Source organism: Plectropomus leopardus, chromosome 16 (assembly GCF_026936395.1).
Source record: "Plectropomus leopardus strain MGB_pleo_1.0 chromosome 16, ASM2693639v1, whole genome shotgun sequence".
NCBI classification, from domain to species: domain Eukaryota; kingdom Metazoa; phylum Chordata; class Actinopteri; order Perciformes; family Serranidae; genus Plectropomus; species Plectropomus leopardus.
In genome coordinates, this window is record NC_142191.1 from 30,408,943 (window position 1) to 30,427,929 (window position 18,987).

General features: G+C 38.4%; 1 protein-coding gene across 3 annotated transcripts in view; it reads right to left on the reverse strand.

The window, feature by feature from the left end:
* ankrd6b (ankyrin repeat domain 6b) overlaps positions 1–18,987 on the reverse strand; it is a 119,027-nt gene that overhangs the window by 66,845 nt on the left and 33,195 nt on the right. For all 3 annotated transcript variants that reach the window (XM_088089465.1, XM_088089466.1, XM_088089464.1), the window contains exons 4-14: positions 17,527–17,625; positions 16,023–16,121; positions 13,577–13,675; positions 10,415–10,513; positions 9,997–10,095; positions 8,958–9,035; positions 8,132–8,236; positions 6,795–6,908; positions 6,451–6,621; positions 5,907–6,059; positions 3,466–3,579 (exon numbers count right to left, since the gene is read on the reverse strand). In XM_088089465.1, coding sequence (XP_087945591.1) covers positions 3,466–3,579; positions 5,907–6,059; positions 6,451–6,621; positions 6,795–6,908; positions 8,132–8,236; positions 8,958–9,035; positions 9,997–10,095; positions 10,415–10,513; positions 13,577–13,675; positions 16,023–16,121; positions 17,527–17,625 — 1,230 coding nt within the window. The remainder of the gene's footprint in view (positions 1–3,465; positions 3,580–5,906; positions 6,060–6,450; positions 6,622–6,794; positions 6,909–8,131; positions 8,237–8,957; positions 9,036–9,996; positions 10,096–10,414; positions 10,514–13,576; positions 13,676–16,022; positions 16,122–17,526; positions 17,626–18,987) is intronic.

Sequence of the window (18,987 nt, forward strand, 5' to 3'; positions counted from 1 at the left end):
ACATACAACCACACAGAATGGAGTTTATATTGGTTTATGTCACTTTCAATAAGAAATTGCTAACAAAAGTTTAGTGCATGATCTTTAGATTATGTCATTATTTATTACACAAAAAAGTCAAGGCAGTTTTATTCATAAAACCCATTATCACAAATCACAATTTCCCTCAGAAGGCTTAAAGCAGTAATGTTAAGTTTTAAAAGGGATTTCTCCATTCTTGTCAAAAAAGCATAAGAAGTCACAGAATAGCAAATATCCAAATAGCAAAAAAACCTAACACTACAGCATGCAATTTGAAAAAGTCATTGTATAGCATGTGGAAATAGTTACAGGGCATGTCGTCCAAAATAGCATAAAAATGTCACAATATACCATATTGCCCAAAATAGCAACAAAACACAAAACTAATAGTATAGCATGTTGTCCAAAATATAGTATATTTTCCAAAACAGTAAAAAGAAAAGCTATAGTATAACATGTCTTCAAAAAAAAAAAATCTACATAGTATATGGGATATCGTCAAAAAAAAGCATGAAAAGATCATGGGATAAAATGTTTTCAAAATAGCAACAAAAAAAATCATAAAATAGCATATTGTGCAAAATGTATTAAAAAATGAATTGTTTAATATCTATTCAAAAATAGTATAAAAATGTCATAGCAAAACATTTTGTCCATAATAGGATAAAAAAATTCATAGTACAGCATCTAGCATATTGTCCAAAATATAAAAAGTCATCGTAAAGCACCACGTCCATAATTGCATAAAAAAGTCACAGTAGATGGCAACCTTAGGCAAGCATGCCTTCAGTGGCACCGATTAGCAAATAATGGCACCCCATATCAATATGCCTTAGTGACTTAAAATAAAAACAATTACTACTACAAGTATGTGGAGCCACAATGCCCTCCATCAAGCACCGACTCAGGTCTCCAACTGATTTGTTAATCTGCAACACAGCTTAATGCAGCAGATTATGACTGGGACTACCCACCACATGTCCAACATTGTATGTGCTTGAACATACAAGTTAGAGTTTTCCATACTGTATGTTGATGTAATCGGTTACACATTTCTCGATACTATTCACAGAAATCAGCAGTGAGTTGAAGATGAAAACAGTAACTGGATAGAGACAGAAAGAAACATCTGTGAGCCTCTATCCAATGTTCTGACACAGAAAGCCAGGCTCCATTTCAAATGACAAACACTTAATACTGGCAAGGTTATATATTTGCATTTGGGCTGGGCGATAAATACATTTTATTGATTAATTCGAATTAGTGGTTCAGGGCGTTTTTTTAAAAATGAAAATCTCGATTTTCGCCTCCGCCATACATTCCCAAAAAAGACAGTCTGGTCATTCATTTGGAACTGGTTTTGGTTTTGCAGCATCAGATCTCAAACAGACCACAGTCCACTGCAAAGTTTATTTAAAGGCTGTTGCAACTAAAGGCAGCAGCGCAACCACTTTGTTCCTGCATCTCAAACAGAGGCAGCAGGCGAGGGGGACAATGTCAATGTCTCACTCTGAGATGCACGAGACTGCATCAGCCTACAAACAGCCAGTAAAAAGCAGCCAACATTAGTGGAAGCATTTTCTGTTGCGTCCCGTATGACAGGACAGTGACCCGCCACAAATCTGCAATCTACAATGTTAACGATACTAGAGACCCCCCGCCAAGCCTAAATGTTAGCGAGGTTTGCATAGCACTGCAAAGTACACAGTATCTTTCCTCTTAGGAGGTAGAAGCAACTTGCCAACCCTCCCAATTTTCCCCGGACACCACTGTTTTTTCCTGCCCTCTCCTGGTGTCCTCCTGGTGTCCCATCTCTCCCATATTTCTCCCGATTTAGAGCCCCCGACCATACGTGTAATCTCCATAGAGGACTGGGGATCACGTCCACACCAATATACAAAAGAGGAAAATCTGACAGAACATCCAACAGCAGCTGGTTAGAGAGTAAATACTGAAAATGCACAAAAATAGTTTGGTTTTTTTTGATTGTTTTTATGAAACGTGCCTGAATACATACTGTGAGTCAGGTGTGTGTGCGCATTTGGATACTAGAGCACAGCTCGTACCACACGTCCCTGTCCAAACCAAAGTAACTGAGCCCAAGAGATTAATTTTAATTTTAATTTTCAAACACTGCCAAAAGTGGGCCCAATAAAAACAAATATCACAGCTGGCTGATCACACAGCTGACTGGTAGATCCATCAGGGCAGACTGAGAGCAGCGCAGTGACAGACCTCTCATCCAGCTGCTCTAGTTGTAAACAGGAGCGGATTTTGTGAATTTGGGGCCTGGTGCCCCAGCCCAACTGCCTTACTTTGATTTCACCCATTCTCAAAGTTGGAGTGATGGTGGCTGTTGGCAGCTGTAGAAGTTCTGCTGTTCTCTAAACCCTCAATGTAACTAATATAGACGAGTACAGGTGATATAGAAACACTAAAAGCTGTTACTGATACAGTTCGCTGCATATCACTAAAGATACGATACAAATGACTTCATGTAAATATGTTTTGTGAAATTACTGCAGCCTTCAGTGTTAAAGGCAAGTCTGCAGCTTGCACTTTAACCCCAAAAGGGTAATTCAGTTTACTATAATAACAGAACTTGTTTTAAATAATTTCTTTCTGATTTGTAGTTTGTTTTAAAAAAGGGCAAAAAATCAATTAAAATTATAAATGGGGTTTGGTGTGAAAAAATCTAGGAAACCAATTTTGCCTTGAAAAAATGTAGGGAAAGTAAATATAACAATTAATCTTGATATATGCTTACTATATATCTAATTGTTAAGTTTATTTACAAGTTAGCTTTATTTACTTGATTTTGTGAAGTTTTTGCAACTAAAAAATGAGTATTTAATTAAAGAAATACTTTTTCCAGGTTTTAGCAACCTCAGTAAACCAAGTTTACTGAGCTATATATCTGTATTCTACTGGTTGCAAACTAGTCAGTCATATCTGTATCTTCTTTAACATGTTAACAAAATCCACTTGTGAAGATCACGTTGAGTCAACTTGGTTTACTGAAGTTGCTAACTGACCATTTTTTAGGTGCAACAACTTCACAACGTTAAGTAAACATGGCTACATTTTGAGTAAACTCAACAATAAGATATAAAGTAAACATAAAATTACATTATTAGTTATATTTGCTTTCCTTTCTCAAGGCAATCAGTTTCCAGATTATTTTAATTAAGATCAATTTGTCACATTTTATAATGTAGTGACAGAGTTGAGGTCAAGTCTTAATAACTGGGAAAATATATCCACTTACTGTCCATTTAGAGCGTAAAAGAAAAATTATGTCATTCAACATTCCACTTAATCCATTTCAACATCAACAGAGGAATACCTTGCAACAAATATATAGGTTTCTGAATTTTCCTTAGCACTGTAAACACTATGTGCTGTATTGAGAGAGTTTGCGTCTGTGATGGTTGCCAGTGTTACCTGTCTCTTCTCTGCTTCCAGCCTCTCCTGCAGGGCCCGCTGCTCGATTCTCTGCAGACACTCGGCCCTCTCTGCCGACACTCTTTCCACCGTCATCTTATCCAGAGCTCGGATCTGAGGGAAAAAATACCACAAGTCACACACATCATGAGCGCAACCAGAAACATGACAGCAGCCCAGGAGGCTCCACGTTGCTAGAGAACAGTGCTCTTTCAACTTTCTGTCAACAGGCAGTGTTTGTCTGTTGTCTGTTTCAACATGCAGCTCCATGAAGAAACGGCGTGGTGTGGAAGAACTTAAGAGATCCGCACAGAGCCTAAAGACATGTGAAGAATGCTACAGCAGCATATTAAAGGGAGAGTTCACCCCCAAATCAAAAAATACATATTTTCCTCTTACCTGTAGTGCTATTTAGAAATCTAGATTGTTTTGGTGTGAGTTGCCAAGTGTTGGCGATATTGACTGTAGAGATGTCTGCCTTCTCTCCAATATAATGGAACTGGATGGCACTCAGCTTGTGGTGCTCAAAGTGCCAATAAGTACATTTGAAAAACTCACCATCAGTGTCTCTTTCCAGAAATCATGACCTGGTGACTCAAGATAATCCACAGATTTTGTTGTGAAGAGTTTCACGTAGGACCTATTTTCTTTCTGTCAAACTACACCCAACAAATGTATAACTGCTCAGAAGGAAGTGTGCATCTACTGCTAGTTCATCGAGCACCACTGAGCTAGCTAACGTTACAGCTCAGCTGAGGAGGACACCATTAATGTTTAAATCTGGTGCTATCACAAGCATGTAAGCCTTTCATCTAAGAGTTGATGCCCACTTCCTTAGGCGCAATGATACCAAAAGTAATATGTACAGAAGAATAGTGGAGGAAAAAGTACAATATTTCCCTCTGAGATGTAGTACAGTATAGGTATAAAAGGGTAATACTCAAGAAAAGTACGAGTACCTGCACAGTCCATAGTTACTCTTCCTCCCATCTACACCTGCCAACCATATCACTGCGCAGAAGGAAGCGTGCATCTACTCATGGACGAGAGCCTCCTGCTCATGATAGTGCGGGATGTAAACATTAATTGCAGCCTCCTCAGCTGAGCTGTAACATTAGCTAGCTGAGTGGTGCTAGGTGAACTAGCAGAAGATGTACGCTTCCTTCTGTGCGGTGATACGGCGAGCAGGTTTAGTTTAGTAGAAAGAAAATAGTTCCTAAATGAAACTCTTCACAACAATGTCTGTGGATTGTCTTGGTCAACAGGTCGTGATTTCTGTAAAGAGACACTGCTGTTGAACTTTTAAAATGTTTTTTCTTTTTTGGTATTTTGAGCACCACAAGCTGAGTGCCTTGTAGTTATATATATATATATATATATATGTGTGTGTGTGTATATATATATATATGTGTGTGTGTGTGTGTGTGTGTGTATGTTTGTGTGTGTGTGTTTAAATAGCACTACAGGTAAGCAGAAAAATATGTATTTTTGATTTTAGGGGTGAACTGTCCCTTTAATATTTACAATTTCTGAAGGACATGTTTGGCGATAATGTGTGAAACGATTGATGATAGCCTCATTACTACACACAGTGTTTCGTCAAACTGAAGACTAAACATCTTCATGTATTGCAGTCTCTGAGTCTAAAAGTTTAACTTCCCATCTGCCTCTCTTGTGTTTACCTTTGGGCCTAAATGCCTGCTTCTGCTGTTATTCTGATCTTGTTGATTATGCATTCCTGCCTACATCTACTATTGTACTTTGTCAGCCAGCAGTGGTGCTCAGAGCACAAGCATCAACAACTGCGTGCTATCTGATAGAAGCCTTTTTCTAAAGTTTCTTACAGTACTGGGAGTGCATGTATTATGCATCAGGAGGCTCCTGGGGGAGATGAAGGAAAAGTACTGTTACTGCACTGTTCCACCTGGTCACCTACACAGAGAGCAGACTCTCTAACCTCTGCTGTGTCACAGCTGTGCTGTCTGTTCAGATTGTTAGCAGATAGACAGGAACGCTTCTATTGCTGCTCAGATTAATACTTTTTGGAGCTGCTAATTCCAACTCAACACTTTAGATACATTTGTATGGCAGGAAATTAGGGCAACTGTAAATTAGAGAATAAAAAACAGAGAGCAATATTCTGATTAAAAAAATTCCAAGACTAATGTTGCAAATTTGCCAGAAAAAAAGTGTGATATTCTATGAGTTTAAAAAGTCACACATTTCTGAGAAAAAATTTGGATATTCCCCGAGTTTAAAAAGTCACAAATTTGTGAGCAATAATTCAAATATGTCTGAAATAGAAAGTCGCATATTCTCTGAGTTTATCAAGTTGCAAATTTCTGAATAAAAGTCGGCTATTGAATGAATGCCTTCATCATGCACTGGTCCTCACAGAAAGTTCTACCAACTCTTCTGTTGTGTTAGCATGTGGTAGTTACCTGGTGTTTGTTTTTGCGGTCCAGTTGGCCCATCTTGCTGTTCATCAGGTCTTGGACGGTGTGGATTTCAGTCTTCATCTCCTCCTTGGTGGCCTCCAGCTGGTTCTCCAGTTTACTGATGAGAGGTTCACAGCGGCAGCCGTTCAGAGGAGCCTGCAACACAACGCAAACATCAACACAACAGCACGTCTGAAAAAACTACAGCTATGAAAAGGCTGAAAATCTCTGGACAAATGTAAACCAGTTCTTAGTGGTATATTTTCACCAAAGATGTAAACCAGATTTGAACAGGGCAACTCAACAACGAAAAAAAGTAAATTTGTGTAAAAGACTAACTGACAACATTTGGTCACCGTGGCGATAATTTGCAGTGGGCCTGCAAAATATTCTAACAAAGTCTTTCAGTGACAGAAGAAACCGTATATCCTTAAATCCATATTTAAGTATTTGAAATGAAGAATGACTTTAAAAAACACATAAAGCAGCTATATGTATGAACAATAATCTTTACTCGGACTGAACAGGGGAGCGGTTGTGAACTTACCTGCATGATCTTGCCGTCCTTGCCGCGGTACAGCGTGTAAAGCTGATAGGCTTTATAGTTATGTGGAGGGATGGATGAATGAAGGGGGGCTCCTCGGAGTTTGCATTTCTTCTTATGAAGGGCTTCACTGTGCCTGGTCTCTCGGCGGCGGAGGGGGTCGGATAAGGACGGCTGAAATATCAACAGCACCTGAGGTTAAATCATCTCATACATCTTGAACAGTAACTCAGAAAGAGTGCGTCTCATCATCTTCCCCTGTCCTAAACTTCAACTAACAATTGTTGGCTGCTCTAGTAGAAAATACATGAACGTCAGTTGGGATTGTGATAACTTTAGGGACTTACTTTCTCTTTCTGCTTCCTGTTCTTTCCCCTCCTGGTGTTTGACTCGGTCACCTCAGCGTGTCTGCAGACAGCTCGGTCACTGCTCTGAGTGTCGTCCGCAGCAGAGGCGCTGTCCTGCAGGGAAACATGGAGAGGAAAGCTTTGCTTGAGATGTTTCCTGGAAACTTTGTTTTAAATGTTTCAGCACACAGATACAGAAGCATAGAACTGCAGAAAGGGGAAATACAGATTGAATTCAAAACTGGACGTAATCAAAACCCTTACTTTAAGAATAATGATTAACTTTAAAAAAAAAAAATTTAAAAATTAAAGGACAACCCAGCAGAGAGGTTGTTTTTTTTCTTTACCTTTTTTTTTTTTTTTACAAAATATCACCACTGAAGGTAAAACAAATCATGACTTGTATCCTTCTTATCTGTATAAATCGGAATGTTAATCAAAATAAGGGTTAAGTTTGAGTACATGAACACTGAGACTGAGTTTACTTTTCCTTTTGTTTCTTTTGCACTCCACAACACGCACCACACATGATCATCGCATCCATACACCCACACTCACCCCTGATATTCATATCCACATCCCACCATCTTTTGCCTCATTTATATTAATCAATATTGGTTGTTTGCTTTACACCTGCGCGCATCCTTGTCATTTGTTGCGGTGTGCGAGCCAGCCGTAACACCCCTGAAAAAGTGATGTGAAAATTTTTAAATAGATAAATATTCAAGCTTTTGTTCTGTGACACAATTTTAAATATACAATTATAATAATCATAAATTAAATTTTATGGACATTTTTTCCTTTTTAATTTTTTTGGATAATTTTCTAATAATACCCCCTCCTTTGTAAATATACATTTTCACATCATTTTCTTGTTACCTCTCACTAAATTCTCACAATTTGTGCGGCATTTCTTGCTGGTCATTGACTTTTTCCCCAAGTCCTTTTTTTTTTTTAAACAGTAATCAATCCATTACGCTCGGGTTTCAAAGGTTGAAATAGCGTGTGAAAAGTGTTTAAATGCATTACAAATAAACTCTTGTTGTTTCAAAGGGTTATGCACCTCCATATTTGAAATTGGATAGTCTTTTAAATGTCTCCTTTATTTATTCATCCTCAGTCCTCCTCAGCCTCTCTTATTCTTTTGTGCTCCATACAGTTTTTCCTCAGTTGTTCCCTTCCTCCTGGTTCACAGGTGTCTCATGCAGTATGTCTTTACTTACCTCTCATTCCAAGTTTTTTTGATTTATTTCTGCGTCTTTTACCTTTCTTTTCAGATATTTGAACAATCAACACAATAAAAAACAGTTGCTTTGACACACTGGTCCAGCTTTTACCTTACAGGGCAGCATCTCATCTCTGGGCACAGACTGAGCTCTGCCCTCCGCCTTCAGCTTATCCCTCCTCTTCCTCACACTCCTGCCGCGCACAAAACTCTGCACCTGAACACACACACACACACACACAGAGGAGACAAAATGATCTTTTGTATATGCACCAGAGGTTACAAACAACTAGGGCTCACCGATTTACTGGTTTTTACAAAAAAAGCACCTGGATCGTTAAAAAAGGAGAATATTTATTGAAAGTGATTTCTACCTGGATTCAACTTGCTCATACTGCAAAATCATGAAGTAGGAGCACAGAAATGTATCTTTAACCCTTTGAAATCTAAGCACATTGGTTTGATTTCTTTTGAAAACATAGGGAGAAGGCATTAGCTACATTTAAAAAAAATAACCTGAAAATAAAAAATAAAATAAATAAATAAACAAAAACAAACAAGAAAATTACCTAAAAAGTACTGGAATTTCTTTTAAAAAATATAAAAAAACGTATTTAATTATTTTTTTCTGTAACATAATTTCAAATTTGAAATTGTTATATTTATCGATATAGTTTTCTAGACATTTTTCTCTTTTTGGGAGGATAATTTTCTAATAATCCTCTCCTCTTTTTAAAACATATTTTTTCATGATTTTCTTATCACCTTTTACTTTTTGGGGACATTTCTTGGCAAGTTGCTCATTGTCTTTTTTTATTCTGATGTCTTTGAAATAATAAAAAATAAAACCAATTTGCTCAGGTTTCAAAGGCTTCAGTATGAGTATTGTTTATGGCTGCCTGTACTGGACTGGCGAGACTGGGAGTTAGTGGTTTTACCTGGGGAGCTTTGGTCAGTAGAAGAGCCACGTCTGGGTTGTTGTGCTCTCTAGCCTGATCCAGAGCTTTCTGACCTGCCTGCAACAAGAAGCACAGTGAAAACATGAGTCAAGACCACAAAGAAATCTCTGCACATTCTCAAATAGAGGATGAGGCCTTTTTTACCACAATGGTGCAGAGATTTGAAACAACCTTTACTCCTAGACTGAGTTAATGCTAACATAACGCTTTCTTTATGTTTACCTGTTCTTTGAAAATTCAGTATTCAGTTTATTTCCACAGAATTGATTACGACAAAAAAGTGACAAAAACATACTCTCTGCTCCCTGTTCCCCTGCATGAGAGTTAGTGTGTTTGTTATTGAATGGAGATCAGTCAGGAGGTTGAACTCTCAGTAAATAAATGTTGTTTGTTCACTTTTATTCAGTGAGTTTTTGTCACGTTCTTTAGGGCAATGTGCATGTGTTCATTATGCCTGGTGCAAAGTGCCACAAATGAAAAAGACGTTTAAAATAAAATGTGGGGGCGCCTGGTGACTCAGTGGGTAGAGGAGTCGCCGCAAGTAGAGACTGCGTCCTCGCCACAGCAGCCGCGGGTTCGGTTCCAGTCTTGGCCCTTTGCTGCATGTCATCCCTTCTCTCTCCTCCCCTTTAACACTTACACTGTCCTATCAATTGAGGCATTAAAAAACCCAACAAATAATCTTTAAAAAAAAAAAATAAATAAAATATGGACAGTTTTTAACCTTGTAGATTAAACTGTGTTTAATTTGGACTGCTTTGCAATTGTCTTACTTTCAGACTCATCGACTAGTCTCATTTTAAATTTCCATTTAAACATCAGGGTAATAAGTGGTAGGGAACATCCCTCACTTCTGCAAATGTGTAATGTTTACTAATGCACAACTAATCTCTCAAAAGCAGATTGGTAAAGCGACAGAAATGTGTGCTGACTTGAAGAAGAAGAAGAAAAGACACAGTAAGAGCAGCAACACTTGTTCTGAGCATTAATGATGTAGAAAGAGGCTGCAGGCGCTCACATTGTTACAGATGTGGCTGTCTGCCCCCGCCTCCAGCAGCAGACGTACTGTCTTCTTATGATTTAGAGCAGCAGCCACGTGGAGCGGTGTGTCCCCGGCCTGTGCACGCATGCGCACGCACACACACACACACACACACACACACACACACACACACACACACACACACACACACACACACACACACACACACACACACACAAAACAGGAGATGGTTGTGTGAGAGTGGACACCTAATTTATCCCAAACTAGCAAGACATCTGATTTTTGAATTATTTTTCACATCTTGTTTATTTACCAGGCTCTCATGTAGAATGACAAACATAAAGCCAAAACAAATAAATTGCATGTTTTAACAGTAAAAACTCTTTTTCTACAATAACAGACTTTGTTATTTTGTGTGCAGTCAGTAGCTCACCAGGTTCTTCTCTGACACGGAGCAAAAGGCTCCCAGCAGAATGCGGATCACAGCCACGTGGTTGTAACGGGCCGCCACATGCAGACACGTATCCCCCGCCTGGAACACATATTTACTTTACTTTAGCAGTTTTACAAGAAATTCATTTCAAAATGATACATTTAATGACATTTCAAACACGTGTCCCAACAGAATGTGAAAATGAAAAACAATTCTCTTTTCACGTCATTTAAAATTGAATCTTTATGGGTTGTTTGGACTGTTAGCCAGACAAGGAAAAAATAAAATATAATAAAATAAAATGGAAGTAATTTGCACTTGGGTTCTTGCCGTGGGCATTTTTCATTTAGGCCATTTAATGAATAAATGATTCATTTACAAATTTAAAATATATAACTGATTACCCAGCACAGGCAATGCTTGTTAGTTTCAGCCATAACCCTTTTTAAATTAGTACATCAACAATTTAACATAAGTGAGCAGAATGATTTATGTGCTGCTTTTATCTAACTACAGTGTCTGAGTCAATATTTTCAAGTTAATTTCTGAGCACTGGTGCTCCTGCCACAAAGATCTTAATCAAATATTGAATGTTCCTCACGGAGAAACAGCACAAGTGAAGCACTCAACAATCAGCACTCGAGCATCTGAGGACGGCTGCCGTTGAGACACAACACCGCCAAGTTCCTGCTGCATTTATGTCGTGCTGACTAACAACAGTTTCCCCCGTGAGGCTGCAGATTACGTTTGAAGTGCAAATGTACTACTAGTGTTTCATAATTAAACTACTGCTGTGATGTGAAAACAGCTCTATGGCAGCAGCGCACAGCAGAGAGGGGACCATCATCCTGGATTTCAAAAGCGCTGGATAAAAGAAAGCAGGTGAATGTGAACAGGTGAGGAAGACGTCAGAATTCAAGTTTGTTTTCAAAGAGCATTTTACATGAAGGAACAGCAAACGAGAGGCAGCAGAGGGAGAAAAGGCAATGTAAAATACAGTAACAGGTGAAGTATAAAAACAACAAGGATCTAAAATGAACAAATCACAAATAATACATCAAAGGAGCTACATGACTGAAAGTCCCACTTGTTTTGGAAAACTTTTGGAAAGACATTTAAAGCTGCATTGATGGCTTTTTTGGCCGGTTACAAAAAGAGCAGCAAGCTGAAAACACAAAACATATTAGTGTCATCAGTTCAGTATCTGACCAAATGTCTCCCCTTATGTTCCTAATATGTGATACTAAATAAAGGTCACAAGTGTTTTTGCAGAACATCATGATGTTTGTTTGTTTTTTTTAAGTTGACCTTTGACATTTTGGATACAAAGGTTCAGTATTTAATCTTATCCTTTTAGACATTTGCATGAAATTTTGTCACAATTAGTGTATGAATTTCTGAATAATTGCCAAAAACTGGTTTTGTGAGGTCACAGTGGCCATTGATCTCTAAATTGTTATCAGTTCATCCTAGCCTCATGGTGGACATTTGTGCCAAATTTGAAGAAATTCCCTAAAGATCAAGGGTGGACCCAAATATTCAGCTATTCAGGTATTTTCTATTTGGGCAGGTATTCGCTTTTCAATTTAGGCATTTGCATTTTAGGCAGAGGAGGAATGCCATTTCAGTGTTTGTGATCCTGATGCTGCACCTGTCTCTCACACACACACACAAGACAGAGACTACGTATTACGGATTGAGATACCACATTCACAGAAATGAAGATGGATGTAAGGTCACGGTGACCTTTGACCACCTAAATCTAATTAGTTCATCCTTGAGTCCAAGTGGACATTTGTGCCACATTTGAAGAAAATCCCTAAAGATGTTCTCGAGATATGATGTTCACAAGAATCAGACAGAGAAGCTGAAACCATAATGCCTCCAACCAAAGTCATCTCCAACGTGGAGAGACAACGTGCATAGAAAGGGAACCTGGATTCATTATTTACTTGAGGCAGATTACATGACTGACCCGAGAGTAATGTCCATGGTGAGTAAAGAAACTACTGGCATCTGCTCGCTCAAGTCACTGTGAGTACAACCTTGATGAGTACATACATAATGCAGCAAACCTGGCAGCAGTCGCACGCTTCTGAATTAATTACTACGAATGTGAATTTAAGGACAAATAATAAATATGTTATTTTGCATCACCTGCAATTCAAAGTTGTCAAATAACTATACTCAGTGGATCAGGCATGACTGTAATGACACTGTGCCGATGATGACACAAAAAATTTCCTAACAGAAATGTCAAAATGTGGCATTCTGTGAGACAGGGACACTGGCACTCTGATGATGCTACAGCAGCAGCAGACTGACAGGAGGCAGGCTGGTCTTAGTACCTGCAGACTGTTTCTGCATCCATCTCATTAACCCAGGCTTTCCACCACTTGCATGTGCGTGTGCGTTACGGCTCCGTTGCAATATTGCTCTTTGCTCCCTCTTCCGTCAACTCCCACCGGTTGCGGTTTGAGTCCGGCACAGCGCAGCACTGCCTTATCAGCCAGAGCGGCAAGACCGAGGCGTTCCCATGGTAACTAAAGAATCATTATATTAGTACAGAAGAGGAATAACTCCATTCACTCCCATACCTCCCAATAAGCTGTTCCACACCATTTCCTTTCTGTGGTTATCCTTACTAAAATATGTGTGGTGTCATAAAGAGGCTACTTTTGTGGTTTTAAACCTCCATAATTAACTTCTCTTCTCTTTGTCCTCGTTGTTGGTAGTGACCTCTGAAAACCTCTGACCTTTTAATACAGGCCTGGATCCACCCATTGTGGGGTTTTGTTGATGTGGTTAAGTGAAATACGATTAAACACAGAGTGTTTTATTCTGAAAATTAACCAGATGTTTTAATGTTGTGTAGCTGTCTGACTTCCTGTCCGCTCTGTCTTAAATTCAGCTGTATAAGTGCTCTGGTGTCCGGCAAAAATAGGAGCCTTGCATATCTGATCCGCAAGCGTTGGGACTGCCGGAGCTGAGATGGAGTCGGACCGCGGTGGAAATTAACACATAGACTAGAGTGTAATCTATTTGCTCCGTCTGCCGTGACAGATCGGAGCCAGACGCCACATGGAACTGGTGGAAATTAGGGGTAACTCTGAGGCGCTCCCAGCAGCAGCTGCACCCACTGCAACCCTGCTCAACACTTACATGGTTCTTGCTGTCGGGCCTGGAGCCTCCCAGGAGCAGAACCTTGGAGCTCTGAGCGTGACCGTTCTGACATGCGAGGTGGAGCGCTGTGTTTCCCGCCTGAAAATAGAATGTCATCTTTTATTAGTATTTACTAGGGTCAGTTTTATTTAGTCACAATTACTTTTTATGTATTTTCAGGTTTACAGTATTAGTATACTACTATTCATGGGACAATCACGCTACTACAGCAAACTGAACTGATTTTTACTTTTAAAAGTTACACAGTCCGCTTTAAATGACTTGTCGCTGTTTTTTGTTGCTCTGCATTGCTTGTGTTCTGTCTTTGGTTCCTGTTTGTTGTAGCTGTTGCTCTCTATATGGTGTCCTGTTGTTATTATGTGAACTTTATCATTTTTCAAAATATCTCGAAGGACTACAGTTGAAAATTAGCCAGATGGCTAACACTGGCACATTTACAGAAATGCTGATTAATGTAAAAATAAATGGATAAATAAAACTAGAAAATGCATTTCCTGTGGAACATGTGTGTGGATGCTTAAAGCTAAAATCAGTTTAAAACCATGGCTGAAAACGCAGAAATATATTACGGATTGACAAAAATATCTGAAAAACCGGCAGAAATAAAAGTTGAACTGTTTTAAACTGAAGGAGCAACAAGCTGAACTGGAAGAATGTCAAAGGAAGAAGTTGATGTTCAATGAAAAAGTTAAAAAAGAAATGTTTAATACTTTGAGGTACACAATGTAGAAAAAAAAGAGGCATAATCGACCTTTAAGAGCATAACATTTTGACATCTGCATGGTTTCTGTTGCTGAAAGTATGCAGAAGTAGTTGTAAATTAAAAGCAAGTACAGGAGAAATACTCCTTGAAGTATTAGTAGCAGTAATAGTAAAAGAAGTAGCAGTACTTCTATTACAATGATGGTATTAGTATTAGTAGCAGTAGTAGCAGTAGTGGCAGTAGTATTGGTGGTATTATAATAGATGTAATTACTAGTAGTAACAGTAATGGTAGTAGGTATAGTAGTTTTACTAGAAGTAGTAGTAGTAAAAGCAGTAGCAGGAGTAGAATTAGGTGTCGCAGTAGTACTACCAGAAGTAATAGTAGTAGCATTAACAGTAGTTGTAGTAGTGGTACTAGAAGAATTAGCTTTCCTTACATTCCTGGGAGAAGTAACAGTAGCAGTGGTGGTAGCAGTAGTAGAGGCAGTAGTGGTTGTAGTTGTAGAAGTAGTGGTATTAATTAGTATAAATAATTCCAGTACACAACTACTATTAGTAGGTAATGGTAGTAGTAATAGTATTAGTAGAAGTTGTAGTCGTAAAAGCAGTAGCAGGAGTAGAATTAGTTGTCGTAGTACTACTACAAGTAGTACCAGTAGGAGCAGTAGTTGCAGTAGAAGTAGAAATATAAGGAGTAGTTTTTTGGCCTAGTAGTGGTAGTAGTAACAGTACTAGTTGTAGAAATAGTAGCAGTAGCAGGAGAATATATGTTGTAGTACTACTTCCAGTAGTTATAGTAATAGCAGTAGTTGTTGAAGAAATAGAAGTAGTATAAGTAGCAGTAGTAGTTTTTTGTTCTAGTAGTGGTAGTAGAAGAAGTAGCAGCTGGTAGCAGTAATGGTAGTAGTAAAAGTAGTAGTAGTAGAAGTAGAAGTAGTAGTAATAGCAGTAGCAGGAGTACAATAAGTTGTCCTAGTACTACAAGTAGTAGTAGTAATAGTAGTAGCAGTAGTAGAAATAGTATAGTAGAAGTTGTTGAAGTAGTACTACCATAGTAGTAGCAGCAGTTGTAGTATAAGTAGTTGTATTAGTACTAGTAGTAGTAGTAATAGCAGTATTTGTTGTGGTAGCAGTAATACTACAGAAACAAACAGGAGCTGATGGAGGTCTGAGCTGCTAATCAGAAGCACCTGTATGTCTGACAGTGATGAGTCATGGTAAGAACTGATAAAAGTCGGAGAGGCGCTGCTTGAAAAAGACACCCTACAGAAAACTCTCAGTTACGTATGTTGTTGAAATGTTGGAACTGTGAGCACCACAAGATGTTACTGAAGAGATGACTGAGAAAATCCAGTTTCAAAAAGTCCCTCCATATGGGTCTTGCTCAAACTTGATGAGAAAAAATAACATTGCAGCAAATGAGAGCTGAAAAGGATCTCTTGTTGCTTTGAGGCAAAAGGCAGAAATATCTAGAGTGCGGGATGTCAAAGTGCTGAATAATGCCTAAATAGTTCAATGGTATGAAGAATCCACACTAATAAAAACATGAAATGAAGATGGACAGTTTGTGCTGTGTAGCATAATGGCTCTCTTTCCTAGTGAAGTTCTCTGAGATACAACGGAAGCACTGAACCACCTCTGAATGACTGACTGCTGGAATAAGGTAAGTAGTAAACATGTGTAATGAGTGCTGTTGTTGACAGGTGAGGATTCCACTCACCTTGTTTTTAGCGTGAGTGTTGGCTCCAGCCTTCACCAGCAGTTTGACAGACTGGCTGAAGCCGTGCCAGGACACTTCATGAAGAGCTGTGTTGCCATCCTGACAGGATAAAGGACAAGACGTTAACAACTAGGGATGGGGATTGTCAACTTTTATTGCTATTGATACTAATATTGAGGCTCCGTAACGATCTGAGTCTTTATCGATACCACTATTGATACTTTTCTATTATTTGTGGATGGAGGAGGAGACAATCCCCTTTTAACAGAACTGGTTGTGCTTTTATTGCTTAACAAGTGACTATTTCTTTTAAATTGCTGGGAAAAACAAATTTCTCACCCAAACAAATTTTCTTTTTCTTGATGTTACATTTGAACACATGATGACATTTTTTTTTTTTTTTTGAGCCAACCTTGACACATCACAATAAAATCTTATGAAACCTTGTTTTCCTGCCGATTTCAACTCGCATTTAAACACTGGATTACTATTTTTAAATGACGGGATTTCCAACAAAGTTTGGGTGTGCTAACCACTGCTGCTGTGAGTGGATGATGAAGACTGAGCCAGCTGTGCCGCAGCAGCAGCTGAAGGAGTTGAAGGCGTTTTTTAATTTAAACTCAAGGACAGATGAAGGTAATGCATTTAGATTTAATTTGATGTACAATGACTGTATCTATAAATCATATGAATGTACATGAAATCATAACTTATTTAGTCTGGTGGATAGTACTTTCCTTAATTCTATTTACTATTCTTGGTTTTTGATAAATGTCAATTTGTAAAGATTGTTATATTGATTATCAGTTATGAAATCCTTGCTGTTTTTTGATATGTTTTGTAAATATTGTTATGTTCTTTTGTATTATGCTCACTTTTGAAAATGTGAAAAAAAACTGTAAAAAAAAAAAAAAGAAAAATGATAATTCGTCATGTGACTCGTGTATTTATCACACCTGTGGATACTCTCGCTCGCTCTGAATGAAGTCACAGTACAGTTCTTCAGTGTGTGCTGGTGGACCTACAGTGTATGGGAGTATGGTGGACTGGATGTTTGGATGTGGTATGAAGCCAACTGAAAAGGACTTATGGGAAAAGAGCTTTATTAGATCGTGCATGGTATTACTGACTGAATTATTTTTGTACACTCACTGGTACATCATTAAGTACCTAAAATACCCTGTTAATACACTATAAATCAGCATTGAAGAGTTTTGTTTAATTTCTCTTTCCTCTGTGACTCTTAACCCACTACTCTACTTCTGATGGGGGAATGAGGCTAAGCAGATTACAGGCACGCTGGTTTCTCTGTGATTATAGATGCTTTAATGCAGTCATTACGCTGGCTTGGAAATTCCCCCTGTTCCTCCGTCTGACTATTATAGATGTGCCATTAGGGTCTGTATATGCGTCTGTGTGTGTGTGTGTGTGTGTGTGTGTGTGTGTGTGTGTGTGTGTGTGTGTGTGTGTGTGTGTGTGTGTGTTTCAGTCTTTTGATCTGCACCTTGTCCTGTCTGTCCAGTGCACACCCTTCCTGGATGAGAGCGTTAATGACGTCGCTGTTTCCCACCACAGCTGCCCGCTGTAACGCCGTCTGCTCCCCCTGTCAGCAGACACACAGACACACCACACTGAGTAACGATTTGTGATGAGAAACACTCAGCAACAGGACAAAAAAACAGCAGCCATCCACAGAAAAAAATATTTTCTATCACGTGATAATCTTGGAGCCCCAATATGATATTTTTACAGACAGTAATCCTGCTGGGTCACTTTTATGCCATGATGAGCCATACACATATTCAAAATTGTATTATTTCTAATATCAATTGACTTTAATTGAAAAAAAAAAGTTTTCAACAATCACATTTGACAGACTCTTCTGAAAAAGTTGATTAATTTGGGGGATTTTGGATTTATTCCTGCCCACTTTGACTGTAACAAACACTTTCAAATGTCAGTGCAGTTTAAACTTGGCTTAGCTAAATTACTGCATTTTAATGGGATCAATATTAGGCCTCCTCAAAACAAACACACCCTTAAACTTATCCCCACTGCAATAGATTTACAAAGTCTCAATGAAAAATCAAAGGCTTGAAACAATTTTGGGAGATACACTTGTTTGCCTGCTTGTACTTTCTGAGATGAAAAATCTGAAATCGGTGGTCAGCTTGGTTTCTCACTCATTCATTTAATTAAAACATCCAGGAATAAAACATCTGCCACCATGTATTGATTTTATGTTTTTGTTTTTGGAGCTGAATTGTTAATTAGGTGTGCTATTGGAATATATATAGATATATATATATATACAAATATCGATTTAGAGAGGGGACACAGGCTGATAAAAAAAGTTTCCATCCAAATGTAGTGCAGTTTTTCGAGTTTCCAGAAAATCAGCAAAAGAAAATTTTGAAGAAAAAAAAAGTGTTTCAAAAAAAAGTTTAGTAGACACGTTCATCCAAAAAATATTTAAGGCAGGTGCTGAACCAATATAGGATAGCAAGAAAACAGGAAGAGGTCTGCACACTGTAAGTCCTTCGAGTGCATTTTATTAGCACATCCACAGGTGAGGTTTTGAACTAATGACTAAAGACAACATGTCAGGTTGGAAAAGTTTTAAATTATCGCCCAACCCAAGAACGTAATGTGGTTTCTGTCACTTTAGATGCTTCTTATCAACCTTGATATTTGTTAAAGCGTTCGTTTTTCTGATAGGTTTGGTTTTAATGCCTTATTTAATGCTATGGTCTCACGCCATTATTGACAACTATGTGCGCCAATTGAGTGCTCACGATCAATGGCACTGCACGTGATTGGTCAGATGGGTAAATAGGCAGGAACTTGATACCTTGGAGATCATTTCTGCACAGACTCTGTCCCATGTAACCAGGATAATTTGCCTTCATTTTTGTATATACAGTTTTAGTATATACAGTTTGTATACAGTATATGGTTTGAACTC